At 45.2% G+C, this 21,265-nt stretch overlaps 1 protein-coding gene across 1 annotated transcript in view; it reads left to right on the top strand.

Annotated features, from left to right (window-relative positions):
* The first annotated feature begins 4,008 nt into the window (after positions 1-4,008).
* The window catches only part of LOC121548691 (opsin-5), a 78,076-nt gene continuing 60,819 nt past the window's right edge, over positions 4,009-21,265 (top strand). Inside the window, 1 exon segment of the mRNA XM_041860217.1 lies at positions 4,009-4,087. Within this exon segment, the coding sequence (XP_041716151.1) occupies positions 4,009-4,087 (79 nt within the window).

Raw genomic sequence — 21,265 nt, 5'->3', positions numbered from 1 at the left:
GGAAGACGGAAGGGACGGTCGTCAGTGAGGCGGATCCTATGGGCAAAGCCCTTGGCTTCTCCACAGTCAAGATTATGCTTTGAAAATATATCCTGATATTTCTCCAGCAATGTCACAAGTTGGAGCTTGGTGGAGGGGCTCGCTTCACAATGATCAATGTCGACATTTCCTAGACCAGACTTCTGCAGTCTGTCTTTCAGGTCACCGTTGTTGTCCTGTTTCACATGAGTCACTCCAACAGAGCCAGCATCACTCTGACAGGAACCCTGGAACAGTGTGAGATCTTCAGCTGCAACACAAGTAGAGACGTCCGCAAGCTTGCTGTTCCTTTTCAGTGTGAGTGGTTTGTCTGAGATATTAGTGACTTTCATGGGAGTCCAGCCATCTCCCCATAGCGGTGTTACCACTCTCCCCACCATAATGCCCCGAGGCACACACCTGGAGGTTGTAGGCTCCACCATAACTGTACTCCCAGGTGACTTGGGTATATTACTTGGCAGTCTTCCCCACAGCAGGTACTCTTGTTTGGGAAGGAGAGTCACCGCCTGAGTTAGCTTCACTGTCCCTACTTTTCCTGGGACATCTTCACCCCCTCCATCTTGTGAGACTGGTCATCATTTCTAGAAACTGTTCGCCATCTGGAGACCCTTTTGTGTTGCTCGAGATAAGTGTCCAATAACTGTTCTCGTTTTTCAGCTGATGCAGTACATGTTTCAACATGTTGGTGCCTACTATTATGTCGTCTTTCTGACCAGTGATCACCAGAACTGGGACCATGCACTTTACCCCATACAGACTTAGTTCCATGTCATACATGCACTTGGGGCGCACTTGTACTCCTCCACAGCCAACAAGGATGATATGCTGTGAGAGTTCTTGATGTGGGGTCAAGACGCTATCCGATAGTAGTCTCTGCTCTGCCTCTTCACTTATCGTGCAGGCCATTGAGCCTGTATCGAGGAGCCCTTGCAACTGAGCACAGCCATTAACTGTCACCGGTGCGTGAAATAACTCACTGAACGTCTCAACTCTGTGAATATTCTGAACAATTACCGTGCAATTATCAGACATTGCTTTACAGACATTGACATACATTTCCTTCAATTCTTCACTTTTTTCAAGGGTTGAATCTTCAACGCTCACACATCCCCCTTTCCGTATGTGAGCTATCTAGTTTAAACTGGCTCCAACTTGCTCAGAGTTAGGTGGTGTGTGCGCTAACTGTGGCTGAGCGTTAATTCTTGGCCGGCGCTGTTGGCATTCTCTCTTCCAGTGGCCGGGCTTGTAACAGCCCATACAGAGGTTCGCCTGTCTACAGTGTGCAGTAGTTGAATGTTCGGCAGACTGACAGACTTTACATCTACTCTGAACAATGGCTGCTGGCCCCCTGCTTGGTGGCACGACTGCTGTTGTGTGTGCCGTCTGCTCTAGCACACGGTCCAGCAAGCCAATGAGAGACTGCATGCAGATGCTCTCTGTCTGAGGAGAGGATGGAAGCCCCATTGCCTTTGGGTAACCAGTAAGGTCTGTTGGGTTTTCAGCAGCGACTGTCTCTGTGGTTAATGCCTGAGCATGTGCACCAATGTTCTTTGGCCGATAAGATTTGGCTTGACACATTGTTCTAGCCTCTCTCTGATGTTCAACGAGGTGTTCATGAATCTCATTTGCTGTCCACTTTTCAGCTGTTTTGCACTTTAGGACACTTGTAAGAGCGGGGTCGGGACAGTGTTTCACCAGCATCATTGTGACTTCGTGAGAGGGGTCCTCAATGTTTCGCCCCTGCCTTCTCAGACACTCATCTGCGACATCCACAGCCTTGTTCAAGCGTATCCAATAGTCCATGGGACTTTCTCCAGCCAGAGGAAGTGTGTTATAGAAATCTGCTAAAGGCATAGAGGAGTAGGTTAACTCACTGAAATGTTGTTTCAGAATATCAAAGACGAGCTTGGAGTTCTCAGCTGGCTGCAGCGATGGCATACTGCGCAGGGTAACTTTAACAATGTCTCTAGCCTTTCCCATTAGTCTTGACATTATCTCCTGGGAGTGCTCTTGCGGGTGTACACCCCTCTTATTCAGGTAAACGCTCATAATCTCTTCCCACTCATGCACTGTGTGTTTGTCTGTTCCATCACCCCTGAAGTACGGCGGCTCTTTGACATCTGTCTTCATGACTAACTTTACTCCTGTCATGTTCAAATCAGACTGTCCATATCCTAAGTTCAGGCTAGGCGTAGGAGTGGTTTGGTTATCTGCACTACCAACAGATCTCTGTAATTGGCTAGCAATGTTCTCTCCTATTTCATGAGCTAACTGTGTGATGAGACTCCCTAGGTCTGCAGAACTCACATGTGAACTAGACACTGGCTGACGTGGAGAATGTTCATCTGTTTGGGTGTGAGTGTATGAAAATGCAGGACAGCCCACTGAACTAACGCTGCTTGCAATGTCTGGAGCATCTCTTAAGCTACTCATGTGTGGTGCGGGGGAATATTCATCAGTGCGTAAGCGTGTGGACGAGAGTACAGGTCTGCCTAGTATACCAGCACCCCTAACCGGCGTGCTCTCCACCATACTCATAAACCTGCCCCTCCCCAGGCTTACCCCTGCAGCATCTCCAACACTAAATGGTGTCTGCGCATCCTTGCCATCAGCCATTTTTTTTTTTTTTTTTTTTAAATAGAAAGTTGTAATAGACTATGGTAATGATATGTGAGTCACCAGAACATGTGAATATGAAAAAAATATTGTAAAATGATAGAAGTAGCTGAGGTAAGCAATTAAGAGCTACAATTTACACATTAATGTTTGCCCTTATACTTGTAACGTTCCGAAGAGGTTCCTACTCGTCACAGCAACCACCGGCGATCACCCTGGCGATGATCTGAAGCGAAGATAATCCGGGTCACGGCACCAATGTAGCCGGCGCGGTCTGCTCGTTGCCGACTACTGCGTTGTGTTCCGGTGCACTGAAGACAAGACACTGGCGTACTTGAAGGCACTTTATTGTGTACAACTCTCTCAATCTGTTCAACATCAAAGAGAGAAAATGTTCAACACTCTACCCTCGACCAGAATCCGCCTCTCCCAGCCGAATACAATGCAGACTCAGTATAATCACATTCAAAAATACAAGGAATAAAATACAACATCATTGGAAAATAAACATTGCATCTGGGGTATATCTTATGTATGTGTCATATTCACGTTATCTCTGCCAAAAACTCTGAGCTTTTAGCCTTTACATAATACTGTGCAACATGACATAAACCATCTTTCAAATAGGTAGTACACACAGTAATATGCACGAAGCAACATGTAATCCTTCACATTTGAGCTTTTCAGTGCCATTAAACACTAATCAATACATGAAAACATTTTAAATGAACACATTTTTAACCTGATATAGGGAATACATACCTGTTCAACATCAAAGAGAGAAAATGTTCAACACTCTACCCTCGACCAGAATCCGCCTAACATAAAAAGAACAACGTGAGCTTCGTCACAAGAGGATAGAATGATGATTGCTAACTTACAGCTAAACAGAACACGAGGTTAGCTAAGTTAGCAATTTCTCAACTCTCAAAAATGGCTATATTCACGACACAGCTTGATTAAATGTACGTACACTCATCATATAATATACATACAAGTTACTATGTGCACTGAAACGTTTTAGTTTTAACAGGTATATCAAGTTTATGTCACGCCGAAGTGAACACGTACCTCTCCCAGCCGAATACAATGCAGACTGAGAAAAGCACAACATCCCTCCGCATATAACCAACTCTAGAGGGCGCACTTACACAACTAACTCTCCCAATATCTGTAGACTACACGAAATGCTGAACAATACAATATTTTGGTGAAATCAACTCACAAAATAAAATAAAAAATAGAAAATGAACGGTTGCAAAAATCTGTAATTCTTTGACCTGTTACACTGGCACCGTTTAGGGAGTTTGAATACTGGTCCCTGCTGGTCTAGTCCGTCTGTGGAAGTGGAGCATGGAGGAGGACAACAAATACCCGTCCAAACTGTCGCCCACTGTGGACTACTGGGCAGGCATGTACCTAGTGGTGATAGGTGTGCTACTTACAGCAGCTACTGCTGCTCTCTTTCATTCCTTCTTCTTTCTTCTTCTTTTCCCTCTGTGGATGGATTCTGTTCAGCATTAAGCATGAGGCTGGTAGTTTGGGGTTTGTGAAACACAAATTGCAGGAGTTTAGATCAAATCAAATCAAATTTAATTTGTCACATGCATCGAAAACAACAGGTGTAGACCTTACCGTGAAATGCTTACTTACAAGCCCTTAACCAACAATGCAGATGTCAATGCATCATAGATTTTTTGGGGAGACGTGATTAGAGATGATGGGAAGGGATTTGTACAGACTCTCTGAGTGTGAGCGTTTTGACGTTTTCATTTTCCTAATTTCTCAGCGGGGCATGGACTCTACAAGGTGTCGAAAGCATTCCACAGAGATGCTGGCCCATGTTGACTCCAATGCTTCCCATAGTTGTGTCAAGTTGGCTGGATGGCCTTTAGGTGGTGGACCCTTCTTGATACACATAGGAAACTGTTGAGCATGAAAAACCTGTCTGTCCGTCTGGCACCTACTACTATGCCCTGTTCAAAGGGACTTAAATATTTTGTCTTGCCCATTCAGCCTCTGAATGGCACACATACATAATCCATGTCTCAATTGTCTCAAGGCTTAAAAATCCTTCTTTAAGCTGTCTCCTCCACTTCATCTACACTGATTGACGTGGATTTAACAAGTGGCATCAAAAAGGGATCATAGCTTTCACCTGAATTCACCTGGTCAGTCTGTAATGGAAAGAGCAGGTGTTCCTAATGTTTTGTACACTCAGTGTATAGAATAGGCAGCAGTTACGGAATAATTGATTTGACACAAAACATTATGGTTGTCTTTTCAATGATTGGTAATGTGTGATCTAGTTCTGTTGATGTGTGAATGGTTATTGTGCAAAAGAAATAGAGCCTGCACACTCATAAGCTCCACCACGTACCTTTATTCACAAACAAACAATGTTTTAATCCTGCAAAGATTTTTGTCAGGTGACCAATGGTTATTGTGCATACCACTGATTTTCCACGAGCGCATTGGCCATCACCGGCGAGAGAGCTGGGCATTATTGGGCGAGTCAGTGAAACTGGAAAGCATTTTTAGGACTATAAAATCCTCCTCATATTGTACAATATGTGTGTCTCCACACACCTAGGCTATTGATGGATTCAAGACGAGGTCGTTTTTATTGATCTCAGATTCTCAGTTTGTCAGAGTCAAAGTAGCCTGTCATTTCGATCTAATGTGAGGTATTAAAAAATATTCTGCCAATGTCTCCAGTCATGAAGTAAAATTGTTGTGAAGTAAAATTGCATGAAATGCTTTTATAAAAGGACCCTAGGCTACAAAAACGTTTACCCATGTGTGCAACTTCTGTAAGAGCCTCTAATCTACTGCTCTATGCCACTACGCAAATGCGATGATATGCATGCAATCAGTGGAGGCTGCTGTCATGACTTGCCCTCATGGGCTGAGGATCAAAGATACCGGCCAGGCAAAGGTTTGAACACCTCCTTTCCTGTGGGCCAGTGTTATGACCAGTCATAAATAGTGTGGAGACTTTCTATTCCTTGCCATGAAGTATTGGGAGAAAGGCCCCCTTTTTTAACAAAGGAAGTCTTCCCGCCAAGATTCCAACAATATTCCTACTTAAAGGAATGTGGGAAATGGTTGGTGGGGACTTAAAGAACAATCATGTCAAATTCGTTACTATGTTGTGATGTCATTAAAGACGGTGGAACAACATAACTGTATCTCTGGGGGGTTACACTTCCCAGTTATAAGGTTTGCATCTAATTGTTGTATAAAACGAATGATTAAGTATAATAATACTTTTTGAAGACAACAATGTGATTTTAGCATTCTAGATGAGATGATTGTTTTCCATATTGATTTGTTCTCAGTCAGTGGCCACGCCAAGATGAGCACAAACATGATGGAACGCCCATTTACCCCGAGTGCATAAAAAGCCTCGTGATGAAATTCACCTCAGAGCAGCAGACGTGAAGCATGAGCCAAACTTTGAAAATGGTTGAATTTCTACCAGACCAGTAAGCCCCACGGCTTAAAATGGTTGACACTCTACAAGACCAAGAAGCGTGAAGCTGAAGCTACACGTTACAAAATGGTTAGACTAGAAAGACCAGAAAACATGAGACGTTAGTCCACACTTTTGAAATGGAGAAACTCTGAAACTCTCAACATCTACACGAGGTGAAGAAGAAGACAATGCACTAGACCTTATCATTTCAGTCTGCAGCTGGCATGTACAGTCGTCTAGAGACCTTTTACTAAAGACACGAGTTGGAAAGGACAATCCCTCTCCGACAACCGCTGGTACATATGAAGTATTCATTCTAACCACCACTATGACCAGAAACTCTACCAAGGACATTGATATCTCTGGTGGGCAAACCAGAGTCCTACATCATCAACTCAACTATCGAGGACAGCAACACGTAAATACATGTTGCATTTCAAATCCCAATGAGCGTTATTAGTACTATGATTACTGTGAGCATAGTCTCCAAAGTAACCACGATAGTGTGAATCTCTCTCTCCCTTCCGTTCTGACCCCTCCACTACCCAAGCATTCATGCTATTGTTAGGCCATGTCAGGTGTCAGTGTGTAGCGGTAGGACGGAGTCAGGCACAGGACACAGAGCCAGTAGAAAACATACTTTACTCGTAAATAACAAATGAACATAAACTCCACGCAGGGAGGACAATCCCGCTCACCAGTCGATAACACCAAACATAGAACAAACACGCACACAACACAGTGGGAGCCAGATGATTAAATAGGGAACAAATCATAGACATAATTGGAACCAGGTGTGTACAATGAAGACAAAACAAGTAGAACACAGAAACATAGATCGGTAGCAGCTAGTACTCCGGTGACGACGAACGCCGAAGCCTGCCCGAGCAAGGAGGAGGAGCAGCCTCGGCCAAATCCGTGATAGTCCAGTCCACTAGGGACCTGTTTTCATTGTATTACGTTAGTAATCATTAACCTGTGTGTGTGTGTGTGTGTGTGTGTGTGTGTGTGTGTGTGTGTTTTTGTATTGTGTTATTATTTAGTTAGTAAGAAAATCAATAATTAAGCCAATTTGTGTATTGTTGATTCATCAATAAGGTTAGGGTTCATGCAGGTTCAAGGATTATGCAAAGTTCAGAATTAGACTGATAAGAGGTAATTATTTAATAAGTGACTGTTATTGATATATATATAACATATATATATTCTAAGAGTTTAATTCGGGAGAGGGTAACTCGTTAAACAACTTCTTCTGTGGTGCCCCAAATTCCTAATGAGTTAATTGTAACATGATTAATTTAATCGAGTGACAATTAAACATAGTTAGGTGATTCGATAAATAACAGTCATACATTAAAGTAAGTCACGTCACAACACTGCTGAGGGGAGAACGGCTCATAATAATGGCCGGGACAGAGCGAATGGAATGGCATCAAATACCTGAAAACCATGTGGTTGATGCATTTGATACCATTCCACTGATTGCGCTCCAGTCATTACCACAAGCCCGTTCTCCGCAATTAAGGTGCCACCAACCTCCTGTGCATGCAATGCTTTATTATAAAGGTGTTTTTAGTTTTTCTCATGCTTTCTGGTACCTCAGAGCGTATGGACAGATCACAAGAACCTGGAATATCTCCGCACCGCCAAGCGCCTCAACTCCAGATAAGCTCGGTAGGCCCTGCTATTCACCCGATTAAATTCACCATCTTCTACCGCCCGGGGTCCAAGAATGTGAAGCCGGATGCGCTGTCATGCCTCTATACTCTATGAGTCCAAGATGGCGTAGCAGTGCGGTCGTGTTTTTTTCTCTGTGTCATTGTGTAAATAGCCAGTTTCTTGTTTTTTGTCTATTTTGTATATATTTCTCCATTTTTACTTTTCATTCTTTAACTAAATATACTTTCCTGCAACCCGCCTCACCCAACGTGAAAAGGATTCTACTATTTCTTATAACTTTTATCAAGAACCTTAAGGTGAAACTAGGCTAGCTGCAACTGAATTGGCTACTTGCTATTAGCCACCGTTAGTGTCGTCACCATTGTCCGTGGCCTGCACTATCCACCAGCCAGCTCTAGCTCTAGCCTGGACAATTCTTCGGCCAGTCTGCACAGCGTGCTATCGACCCAGAGCATTTCTGATTTTCTGCCGGAATCACTGGACCCTAGCGCCGGATCATCGCAACCAGCTAGCTGCAACCTGTTGTTGGCTAATTACCATTGCCCCTTAGCAGCACCAGTTAGCCTCGAGCTAGCCTCGAGCCCATCTCCCGGCTATCTACCTCTCTGTCAACCGGACGGGACCTCCTAGTGTTGACACTGAGCCCCGCCGATCCAACACGACTGGTTTGCCGACGAAATCATCTGATGTGGTTTCAACAGGCTTCCCGATACGACGTCGACCACGAAGATCCATCTGCTAGCCCCGGCCCGCTAGCACACGCAAACTACAACTGTGCTTCCTGCTAGCCTGTGCTGTAGCACCAATTTTGAACTGCTCTCGGACTCACATATTGCTGTTCACTGGACCTTATGATCACTCAGCTGCACAGCTGATGTCTGCTGGACTGTTCCTTTACACGGTACCCTGTCCTGTTTATTCTGTTTAGCCTCAGCCCAAACTTTATCGCCATTACCAGTTGTTGTCTTAGCTCTCTCTAATAACACCTGTGATTGCTTTATGCCTCTCTCCCATGTCAATATGCCTAGCCTATTGCTGTTCCAGCTAGTTCTTATTATACAATTTCACTGTAGAACCCCAAGTCCCTCTCAAACTGCCTCAAATAGTTCCTTTGTTCCACCCCCCATACACGCCGAGACCGGCTCAATCGGTGCCTCCAGTGATGCTATCTCTTTCATTGTTACCCAACACTTAGGTTTACCTCAACTGTACTCATATCCTTCCATATCCTTTTCTGTACATAATGCCCAGAATCTTTTCTACAACACCCGGAAATCTGCCCCCTTTATTCTCTGTACCCAACGCACTAGAAGACCAGTTCTTAAAGCCTTTAGCCGCATCCTTATTCTACTCCTCCTCTGTTCCTCTGGTGATGTAGAGGCTAACCCAGGCCCTGCAGCCCCCAGTATCACTCCTACTCCCCAGGAGCTATCATTTGTTGACTTCTGTAACCGTAAAAGCCTTGGTTTTCTGCATGCTAATATCAGAAGTCTACTTCCTAAGTTTGAGTTATTCACTGCGTTAGCACACTCCGCCAACCCTGATGTTCTAGCAGTGTCTGAATCCTGGCTTAGGAAGGCCACCAAAAATTCTGAAATTTCCATTCCCAACTATAACATTTTCCGTCTAGATAGAACTGCCAAAGGGGGTGGAGTTGCAATCTACTGTAGAGAGAGCCTGCAGAGCTCTATCATAATATCCAGGTCTGTGCCCAAACAGTTTGAGCTTCTACTTCTAAAAATCCACCTTTCCAGAAATAAGTCTCTCACTGTTGCCGCTTGCTACAGACCCCCCTCAGCCCCCAGCTGTGCCCTGGACACCATATGTGAATTGATTGCCCCCCATTTATCCTCAGAGTTCGTACTGCTTGGTGACCTAAATTGGGATATGCTTAACACCCCGGCCATCCTACAATCCAAACTACATGCCCTCAATCTCACACAAATTATCAACGAACCTACCAGGTACAACCCTAAATCCGTAAACATGGGTACCCTCATAGATATCATCCTCACTAACTTACCCTCTAAATACACCTCCGCTGTCTTCAACCAGGATCTCAGCCTTATTGCCTGCGTCCATAATGGGTCCGCGGTCAAACGACCACCCCTCATCACTGTCAAACGCTCCCTAAAACACTTTAGCGAGCAGGCCTTCCTAATTGACCTGGCCCAGGTATCCTGGATGGATATTGATCTCATTCCGTCAGTAGAGGATGCCTGGTTGTTCTTTAAAAGTAATTTCCTCTCAATCTTAAATAAACATGCCCCATTCAAAAAATACAGAACTAAGAACAGATATAGCCCCTGGTTCTCCTCAGACTTGACTGCCCTTGACCAGCACAAAAACATCCTGTGGCGTACTGCATTAGCATCAAATAGCCCCCGCGATATGCAACTTTTCAGGGAAGTTAGGAACCAATATACACAAGCAGTTAGGAAAGCAAAGGCTAACTTTTTCAAACAGAAATTTGCATCCTGTAGCACTAACTCCAAAAAGTTTTGGGACACTGTAAAGTCCATGGAGAATAAGAGCACTTCCTCCCAGCTGCCCACTGCACTGAGGCTAGGAAACACTATCACCACCGATAAATCTACAATAATCGAGAATTTCAACAAGCATTTTGCTATGGCTGGCCATGCTTTCCACCTGGCTACCACTACCCCGGCCACCAGCTCTGTACCCTCCGCTGCAACTTGCCCTTCACACAAATTCAGACAGCTGATATTCTGAAAGAGCTGCAAAATCTGGACCCCTACAAATCATCTGGGCTAGACAATCTGGACCCTTTCTTTCTAAAACTAGCCTCCGAAATTGTCGCAATCCCTATTACTAGCCTGTTCAACCTCTCTTTCGTAACGTCTGAGATCCCCAGAGATTGGAAAGCTGCCGCGGTCATCCCCCTCTTCAAAGGGGGTGACACACTAGATCCAAACTGTTACAAACCTATATCCATCCTGCCCTCCCTTTCGAAAGTATTTGAAAGTCAAGTTAACAAACAGATCACCGACCATTTCGAATCCCACCGTACCTTCTCCGCTATGCAATCCGGTTTCCGAGCTGGTTATGGGTGCACTTCAGCCACGCTCAAGGTCCTAAACGATATTATAACCGCGATCGATAATAGACAGTACTGTGCAGCCGTCTTCATCAACCTGGCCAAGGCTTTCGACTCTGTCAACCACCGCATTCTTATTGGCAGACTAAATAGCCTTGGTTTCTCAAATGACTGCCTCGCCTGGTTCACCAACTACTTCTCAGATAGAGTTCAATGTGTCAAATCGGAGGGCCTGTTGTCTGGACCTATGGCAGTCTCTATGGGGGTGCCACAGGGTTCAATTCTTGGGCCGACTCTTTTCTCCGTGTATATCAATGATCTCGCTCTTGCTGCTGGTGACTCTCAGATCCACCTCTACGCAGACGACACCATTTTGTATACATCTGGCCCTTCATTGGACACTGTGTTTACAAACCTCCAAATGACCTTCAATGCCATACAACACTCCTTCAGTAGCCTCCAACTGCTCTTAAACACTAGTAAAACTAAATGCATGCTCTTCAATCGAACGCTTCTGGCACCCGCCCACCCGACTAGAATCACTACTCTCGACGGGTCTGACCTAGAGTATGTGGACAACTACAAATACCTAGGTGTCTGGTTAGACTGTAAACTCTCCTTCCAGACTCAACTTAAGAATCTCCAATCCAAAGTTAAATCTAGAATTGGCTTCCTATTTCGCAACAAAGCCTCCTTCACTCATGCTGCCAAACATGCCCTCGTAAAACTGACTATCCTACCGATCCTTGACTTTGGCGATGTAATTTACAAAATAGCCTCCAACACTCTACTCAGCAAATTGGATGCAGTCTATCACAGTGCCATCCATTTTGTCTCAAAAGCCCCATACACTACACACCACTGTGACCTGTACGCTCTTGTTGGCTGGTCCTCACTACATATTAGTCGCCAAAGCCACTGGCTCCAGGCCATCTATAAATCACTGCTATATCTTAGCTCACTGGTCACCATAGCAACACCCACCCGTAGTATGCGCTCCAGCAGGTATATCTCACTGGTCATCCCCAAAGCCAACACCTCCTTTGGCCGCCATTCCTTCCAGTTCTCTGCTGCCAATGACTGGAACGAATTGCAAAACCTCTGAAGCTGGAGACTCTTATCTCCCTCACTAACTTTAAGCATCAGTTGTCAGAGCACCTTACCGATCACTGCACCTGTACACAGCCCATCTGAAATTAGCCCACCCAACTACCTCATCCCTATATTGTTATTTATTTTTGCTCATTTGCACCCCAGTATCTCTATTTGCACATCATCTCTTGCACATCTATCATTCCAGTGTTAATACTAATTGTAATTATTTTGCACTATAGCCTATTTATTGCCTTACCTCCATAACTTTCTACATTTGCACACACTGTATATATACAGTGGGGAGAACAAGTATTTGATACACTGCCGATTTTGCAGGTTTTCCTACTTACAAAGCATGTAGAGGTCTGTAATTTTTATCATAGGTACACTTCAACTGTGAGAGACGGAATCTAAAACAAAAATCCAGAAAATCACATTGTATGATTTTTAAGTAATTAATTTGCATTTTATTGCATGACATAAGTATTTGATCACCTACCAACCAGTAAGAATTCCGGCTCTCACAAACCTGTTAGTTTTTCTTTAAGAAGCCCTCCTGTTCTCCACTCATTACCTGTATTATCTGCACCTGTTTGAACTCGTTACCTGTATAAAAGACACCTGTCCACACACTCAATCAAACAGACTCCAACCTCTCCATAATGGCCAATACCAGAGAGCTGTGTAAGGACATCAGGGATAAAATTGTAGACCTGCACAAGGCTGGGATGGGCTACAGGACAATAGGCAAGCAGCTTGGTGAGAAGGCAACAACTGTTGGCGCAATTATTAGAAAATGGAAGAAGTTCAAGATGACGGTCAATCACCCTCGGTCTGGGGCTCCATGCAAGATCTCACCTCGTGGGGCATCAATGATTTACATTTACATTTTACATTTACGTCATTTAGCTGACGCTCTTATCCAGAGCGACTTACAAATTGGTGCATTCACCTTATAGCCAGTGGGATAAACACTTTACACCTTTTTTTTCTTCTTTTTTTTAAATATATTTTTTGTTTTTAACTTTTTTAAACTTTTTTTTAAAAAAAAAAATTTTTTGGGGGGGGGGTAGAAGGATTACTTTATCCTATCCCAGGTATTCCTTAAAGAGGTGGGGTTTCAAGTGTCTCCGGAAGGTGGTGAGTGACTCCGCTGTCCTGGCGTCGTGAGGGAGCTTGTTCCACCATTGGGGTGCCAGAGCAGCGAACAGTTTTGACTGGGCTGAGCGGGAACTATGCTTCCGCAGAGGAAGGGGAGCCAGCAGGCCAGAGGTGGATGAACGCAATGCCCTCGTTTGGGTGTAGGGACTGAGCAGAGCCTGAAGGTACGGAGGTGCCGTTCCCCTCACAGCTCCATAGGCAAGCACCATGGTCTTGTAACAGATGCGAGCTTCAACTGGAAGCCAGTGGAGTGTGCGGAGGAGCGGGGTGACGTGAGAGAACTTGGGAAGGTTGAACACCAGACGGGCTGCGGCATTCTGGATGAGTTGTAGGGGTTTAATGGCACAGGCAGGGAGCCCAGCCAACAGCGAGTTGCAGTAATCCAGACGGGAGATGACAAGTGCCTGGATTAGGACCTGTGCCGCTTCCTGTGTAAGGCAGGGTCGTACTCTCCGAACGTTGTAAAGCATGAACCTACAGGATCGGGTCACCGCCTTGATGTTAGCGGAGAACGACAGGGTGTTGTCCAGGGTCACGCCAAGGCTCTTCGCACTCTGGGAGGAGGACACAACGGAGTTGTCAACCGTGATGGCGAGATCATGGAATGGGCAGTCCTTCCCCGGGAGGAAGAGCAGCTCCGTCTTGCCAAGGTTCAGCTTTAGGTGGTGATCCGTCATCCATACTGATATGTCAGCCAGACATGCAGAGATGCGATTCGCCACCTGGTTATCAGAAGGGGGAAAGGAGAAGATTAGTTGTGTATCGTCAGCGTAGCAATGATAGGAGAGGCCATGTGAGGATATGACAGAGCCAAGTGACTTGGTGTATAGCGAGAATAGGAGAGGGCCTAGAACTGAGCCCTGGGGGACACCAGTGGTGAGAGCACGTGGTGCGGAGACAGCTTCTCGCCACGCCACTTGGTAGGAGCGACCGGTCAGGTAGGACGCAATCCAAGAGTGAGCCGCGCCGGAGATGCCCAGCTCGTAGAGGGTGGAGAGGAGGATCTGATGGTTCACAGTATCAAAGGCAGCAGACAGGTCTAGAAGGACAAGAGCAGAGGAGAGAGAGTTAGCTTTAGCAGTGCGGAGAGCCTCCGTGACACAGAGAAGAGCAGTCTCAGTTGAATGACCAGTCTTGAAACCTGACTGGTTTGGATCAAGAAGGTCATTCTGAGAGAGATAGCAAGAGAGTTGGCTAAAGACGGCATGCTCAATAGTTTTGGAAAGAAAAGAAAGAAGGGATACTGGTCTGTAGTTGTTGACATCAGAGGGATCGAGTGTTGGTTTTTTGAGAAGGGGTGCAACTCTCGCTCTCTTGAAGACGGAAGGGACATAGCCAGCGGTCAAGGATGAGTTGTTCAGCGAGGTGAGGTAGGGGAGAAGGTCACCGGAGATGGTCTGGAGAAGAGAGGAGGGGATAGGGTCAAGCGGGCAGGTTGTTGGGCGGCCTGCAGTCAAAAGTCGCAAGATTTTATATGGAGAGAGAGGGGAGAAAGAAGTCAAAGCATAGGGTAGGGCAGTGTGAGCAGGACCAGCAGTGTCATTTGACTTAACAAACGAGGATCGGATGTCGTCAACCTTCTTTTCAAAGTGGTTGACGAAGTCATCCACAGAGAGGGAGAAGCGGGGGGGGGGGGGGATTCAGCAGGGAGGAGAATATGGCAAAGAGCTTCCTAGGGTTAGAGGCAGATGCTTGGAATTTAGAGTGGTAGAAAGTGGCCTTAGCAGCAGAAACAGATGAAGAAAATGTAGAGAGGAGGGAGTGAAAAGATGCCAGGTCCGCAGGGAGTCTAGTTTTCTTCAATTTCCGCTCAGCTGCCCGGAGCTCTGTTCTGTGAGCTCGCAATGAGTCATCAAGCCACGGAGCTGGAGGGGAGGACCGAGCCGGCCGGGAGGATAGGGGACATAGAGAGTCAAAGGATGCAGAAAGGGAGGAGAGGAGGGTTGAGGAGGCAGAATCAGGAGATTGTAGGGAGAAGGATTGAGCAGAGGGAAGAGATGATAGGATGGAAGAGGAGAGAGTAGCAGGAGAGAGAGAGCGAAGAATGCGGCGGCGCATTACCATCTGTGTAGGGGCAGAGTGAGTAGTGTTGGAGGAGAGGGAGAGAGAAAAGGATACAAAGTAGTGGTCGGAGACATGGAGGGGAGTTGCAGTGAGATTAGTAGAAGAACAGCATCTAGTAAAGATGAGGTCAAGCGTATTGCCTGCCTTGTGAGTAGGGGGGGACGGTGAGAGGGTGAGGTCAAAAGAGGAGAGGAGTGGAAAGAAGGAGGCAGAGAGAAATGAGTCAAATGTAGACGTAGGGAGGTTGAAATCCCCCAGAACTGTGAGGGGTGAGCCATCCTCAGGAAAGGAACTTATCAAGGCGTCAAGCTCATTGATGAACTCTCCAAGGGAACCTGGAGATGACAAGGATATTAAACTTAAATGGGCTAGTGACTGTGACAGCATGGAATTCAAATGAGGAGATAGACAGATGGGTTAGGGGAAAAATTGAGAATGTCCACTTGGGAGAGATGAGGATTCCTGTGCCACCACCCCGCTGACCAGATGCTCTCGGGGTATGCGAGAACACATGGTCAGACGAGGAGAGAGCAGTAGGAGTAGCAGTGTTTTCAGTGGTAATCCATGTTTCCGTCAGCGCCAAGAAGTCGAGGGACTGGAGGGTAGCATAGGCTGGGATGAACTCTGCCTTGTTGGCAGCAGAACGGCAGTTCCAGAGGCTGCCTGAGACCTGGAACTCCAGGTGGGTGGTGCGTGCAGGGACCACCAGGTTAGAGAGGCAGCAGCCACACGGTGTGAGGCGTTTGTGTAGCCTGTGCGGAGAGGAGAGAACAGGGATAGGCAGAGGCATAGTTGACAGGCTGCAGCAAATGGCTACAATAATGCAGAGGAGATCGGAATGAAATGAACTAAACATCTGGGAAAGGAGAGAGCAGGGCCTCCCTCACCACAACTCCCAAATATAACTCTCCCAACTTCCACCTCAGAAACTATAATTGTTTCACTGAAACACCCGAACATAACTCTCCCAACTTCCACTTTAGAAATTATAATTGTTGTAAACTACAGCGGTTCAATGTTTCTAGGAATAGACTCTAACTTACTTTATTCAGCTAGCTAACTTGGTACAGTATTCTTCCATGAAAACCGCCCAGGGCACCGTATCCTATGACGCCATAGCTAACTAGCATGCTAGCATCCAATAACACATGGTTTAGCACCAATACTTGGTTACAACAAACTACCAATAGTGTGTTAACACACTAAACAGATAATTTGTGTCCGTGTCTAGTTCCTTTCATAACGCAGCAATAATTAAATGTTGGCTAGCTAGCACAAAGTCAGTCATGCTAGCTACACAAGTGGACTACACATCTCGAATGTTCAGAAAGGGAAGCTTTATGTTGCAAAATTCTAATTGACAAAAATTATATTGTATTTAGCTGCTACAGTACTGCTAGCTGGTAGTGTTGGCTAGCTAGCAATGGCTGCGGTGTTGACTTTGTTTGAAAAACGGCGTCGCTGCGAACGAATGTAGCTGGCTAAAATTATATTGTATTTAGTTGCTACAGTACTGCTAGCTGGTAGCGTTGGCTAGCTAGCAATGGCTGCGGTGTTGACTTTGTTTGAAAAACGGCGTCGCTGCGAACGAATGTAGCTGGCTAAAAGGATATTGTATTTAGTTGCTACAGTACTGCTAGCTGGTAGTGTTGGCTAGCTAGCAATGGCTGCGGTGTTGACTTTGTTTGAAAAACGGCGTCGCTGCGAACCAATGTAGCTGGCTAGCTAACCTCGATAGTTTCTCTATACTACACCTTTATCTTTGATACAAATACAACTATGTAGCTAGCTTAACATTACACTAATCAAATTGTTCCATTGTAATGTAATGTGTCATATTACCTGCGGAGCGAAGTACAGCATGACTACTCACCTCGCCTGCCTGTACCACAGAAGGTCATGAGGAAGGTGAGGGATCAGCCCAGAACTACCCCAGAACTACACGGCAGGACCTGGTCAATGACCTGAAGAGAGCTGGGACCACAGTCTCAAAGAAAACCATTAGTAACACACTACGCCGTCATGGATTAAAATCCTGCAGCGCACGCAAGGTCCCCCTGCTCAAGCCAGCGCATGTCCAGGCCCGTCTGAAGTTTGCCAATGACCATCTGGATGATCCAGAGGAGGAATGGGAGAAGGTCATGTGGTCTGATGAGACAAAAATAGAGCTTTTTGGTCTAAACTCCACTCGCCGTGTTTGGAGGAAGAAGGATGAGTACAACCCCAAGAACACCATCCCAACCGTGAAGCATGGAGGTGGAAACATCATTCTTTAGGGATGCTTTTCTGCAAAGGGGACAGAACGACTGCACCGTATTGAGGGGAGGATGGATGGGGCCATGTATTGCGAGATCTTGGCCAACAACCTCATTCCCTCAGTAAGAGCATTGAAGATGGGTCGTGGCTGGGTCTTCCAGCATGACAATGACCCGAAACACACAGCCAGGGCAACTAAGTAGTGGCTCCGTAAGAGGCATCTCAAGGTCCTGGAGTGGCCTAGCCAGTCTCCAGACCTGAACCCAATAGAAAATCTTTGGAGGGAGCTGAAAGTCCGTATTGCCCAGCGACAGCCCCGAAACCTGAAGGATCTGGAGGAGGTCTGTATGGAGGAGTGTGCCAAAATCCCTGCTGCATTGTGTGCAAACCTGGTCAAGACCTACAGGAAATGTATGATCTCTGTAATTGCAAACAAAGGTTTCTGTACCAAATATTAAGTTCTGCTTTTCTGATGTATCAAATACTTATGTCATGCAATAAAATGCAAATGAATTACTTAAAAATCATTCAATGTGATTTTCTGGATTTTTGTTTTAGATTCCGTCTCTCACAGTTGAAGTGTACCTACAGTGGGGAAAAAAAGTATTTAGTCAGCCACCAATTGTGCAAGTTCTCCCACTTAAAAAGATGAGAGAGGCCTGTAATTTTCATCATAGGTACACGTCAACTATGACAGACAAATTGAGAAAAGAAAATCCAGAAAATCACATTGTAGGATTTTTAATGAATTTATTTGCAAATTATGGTGGAAAATAAGTATTTGGTCACCTACAAACAAGCAAGATTTCTGGCTCTCACAGACCTGTAACTTCTTCTTTAAGAGGCTCCTCTGTCCTCCACTCGTTACCTGTATTAATGGCACCTGTTTGAACTTGTTATCAGTATAAAAGACACCTGTCCACAACCTCAAACAGTCACACTCCAAACTCCACTATGGCCAAGACCAAAGAGCTGTCAAAGGACACCAGAAACAAAATTGTAGACCTGCACCAGGCTGGGAAGACTGAATCTGCAATAGGTAAGCAGCTTGGTTTGAAGAAATCAACTGTGGGAGCAATTATTAGGAAATGGAAGACATACAAGACCACTGATAATCTCCCTCGATCTGGGGCTCCACGCAAGATCTCACCCCGTGGGGTCAAAATGATCACAAGAACGGTAAGCAAAAATCCCACAACCACACGGGGGGGACCTAGTGAATGACCTGCAGAGAGCTGGGACCAAAGTAACAAAGCCTACCATCAGTAACACACTACGCCGCCAGGGACTCAAATCCTGCAGTGCCAGACGTGTCCCCCCTGCTTAAGCCAGTACATGTCCAGGCCCATCTGAAGTTTGCTAGAGTGCATTTGGATGATCCAGAAGAGGATTGGGAGAATGTCATATGGTCAGATGAAACCAAAATATAACTTTTTTTGTAAAAACTCAACTCGTCGTGTTTGGAGGACTAAGAATGATGAGTTGCATCCAAAGAACACCATACCTACTGTGAAGCATGGGGGTGGAAACATCATGCTTTGGGGCTGTTTTTCTGCAAAGGGACCAGGACGACTGATCCGTGTAAAGGAAAGAATGAATGGGGCCATGTATCGTGAGATTTTGAGTGAAAACCTCCTTCCATCAGCAAGGGCATTAAAGATGAAACGTGGCTGGGTCTTTCAGCATGACAATGATCCCAAACACACCGCCCGGGCAACGAAGGAGTGGCTTCGTAAGAAGCATTTCAAGGTCCTGGAGTGGCCTAGCCAGTCTCCAGATCTCAACCCCATAGAAAATCTTTGGAGGGAGTTGAAAATCTGTGTTGCCCAGCGACAGCCCCAAAACATCACTGCTCTAGAGGAGATCTGCATGGAGGAATGGGCCAAAATACCAGCAACAGTGTGAGAAAACCTTGTGAAGACTTACAGAAAACGTTTGACCTGTGTCATTGCCAACAAAGGGTATATAACAAAGTATTGATAAACTTTTGTTATGGACCAAATACTTATTTTCCACCATAATTTGCAAATAAATTCATAAAAAATCCTACAATGTGATTTTCTGGAAATTTTTTCCTAATTTTGTCTGTCATAGTTGATGTGTACCTATGATAAAAATTATAGGCCTCTCTCATCTTTTTAAGTGGGAGAACTTGCACAATTGGTGGCTGACTAAATACTTTTTTTCCCCACTGTATGATAAAAATTACAGACCTCTACATGCTTTGTAAGTAGGAAAACCTGCAAAATCGGCAGTGTATCAAATACTTGTTCTCCCCACTGTATTTGCTGTTGTATTTTTGACTTTACGTTTTGTTTTACCCCATATGTAACTCTGTGTTGTTGTTTTTATCGCACTGCTTTGCTTTATCTTGGCCAGGTCACAGTTGTAAATGAGAACTTGTTCTCAACTGGCTTACCTGGTTAAATAAAGGTGAAATAAAAAATTAAATAAAAATTGTCCTGGACTCTGCCCGTTCCTCGGTTCTGGAATGGGCTCATTCCTCTTGACTGGCCTGCCATCCTGCTCCCGTCGGACCCTGGCCTTTGTGCAACATCGTTTTTGGTGTTCCACCTTGGTTCCTGACGTCTCCAGGTTCGTCGCCGCCTGCACCGTGTATGCCCAGAATAAGACTCCTCGGCAAGCTCCGGCTGGCCTTCTTCAACCACTTCCTGTCCCTCACCATCCCATGTCACATACACTACCAGTCAAAAGCTTGGACACACCTTTTCATTCCAGGGTTTTTCTTTATTTTTACTATTTTTCACATTGTAGAATAATAGTGTAGACATCAAAACTATAAAATAACACATGTGGAATCATGTAGTAACCAAAAAAAGTGTTATACAAATCAAAATACATTTTATATTTGACATTCTTCAAATAGCCACCCTTTGCCTTGATGACAGATTTGCACACTCTTGGCATTCTCTCAACCAGCTTCATGAGGTAGTCACCTGGAATGCATTTCAATGAACAGATGTGCCTTCTTAAAAGTTAATTTGTGGAATTTCTTTCCTTCTTAATGCGTTTGAGCCAATCAGTTGTGTTGTGACAAGGTATACAGAAGATAGACGTATTTGGTAAAAGACCAAGTCCATATTATGGCAAGAACAGCTCAAATAAGCAAAGAGAAATGACAGTCCATCATTACTTTAAGACATGAACATTTCAAGAACTTTGAACGTTTATTCAAGTGCAGCTGCGAAAAAACATCAAGCGCTATGATGAAACTGGCTCTCATGAGGACCACCACAGGAATGGAAGACCCAGTTACCTCTGCTGCAGAGGATAAGTTCATTAGAGTTACCAGCCTCAGAAATTGCAGCCCAAATAATTGATTCACAGAGTTCAAGTCACAGACACATCTCAACATCAACTGTTCAGAGGAGACTGCGTGAATCAGGCCTTCATGGTCGAATTGCTGCAAAGAAACCACTGCTAAAGGACACCAATAATAAGAAGAGACCTGCTTGGGCCAAAAAACACGAGCAATGGACATTAGACCGGTGGAAATGTGGGTGAAATGTGGGTGAACGGATGATCTCTGCATGTGTAGTTCCCACCATAAAGCATGGAGGAGGAGGTGTTATGGTGTGGGGGTGCTTTGCTGGTGACACTGTCTGTGATTTATTTAGAATTCAAGGCACACTTAACCAGCATGGCTACCACAGCATTCTGCAGGGATACGCCATCCCATCTGGTTTGGGCTTAGTGGGACTATGATTTGTTTTTCAACAGGACAATGACCCAACACACCTCCAGGCTGTGTAAGGGCTATTTGACCAAGAAGGAGAGTGGGAGTGCTGCATCAGATG

This window comes from Coregonus clupeaformis, chromosome 33 (genome assembly GCF_020615455.1).
Source record: "Coregonus clupeaformis isolate EN_2021a chromosome 33, ASM2061545v1, whole genome shotgun sequence".
Classification (NCBI taxonomy): Eukaryota; Metazoa; Chordata; class Actinopteri; order Salmoniformes; family Salmonidae; genus Coregonus; species Coregonus clupeaformis.
This window is presented reverse-complemented; position numbering and strand designations above follow the sequence as displayed.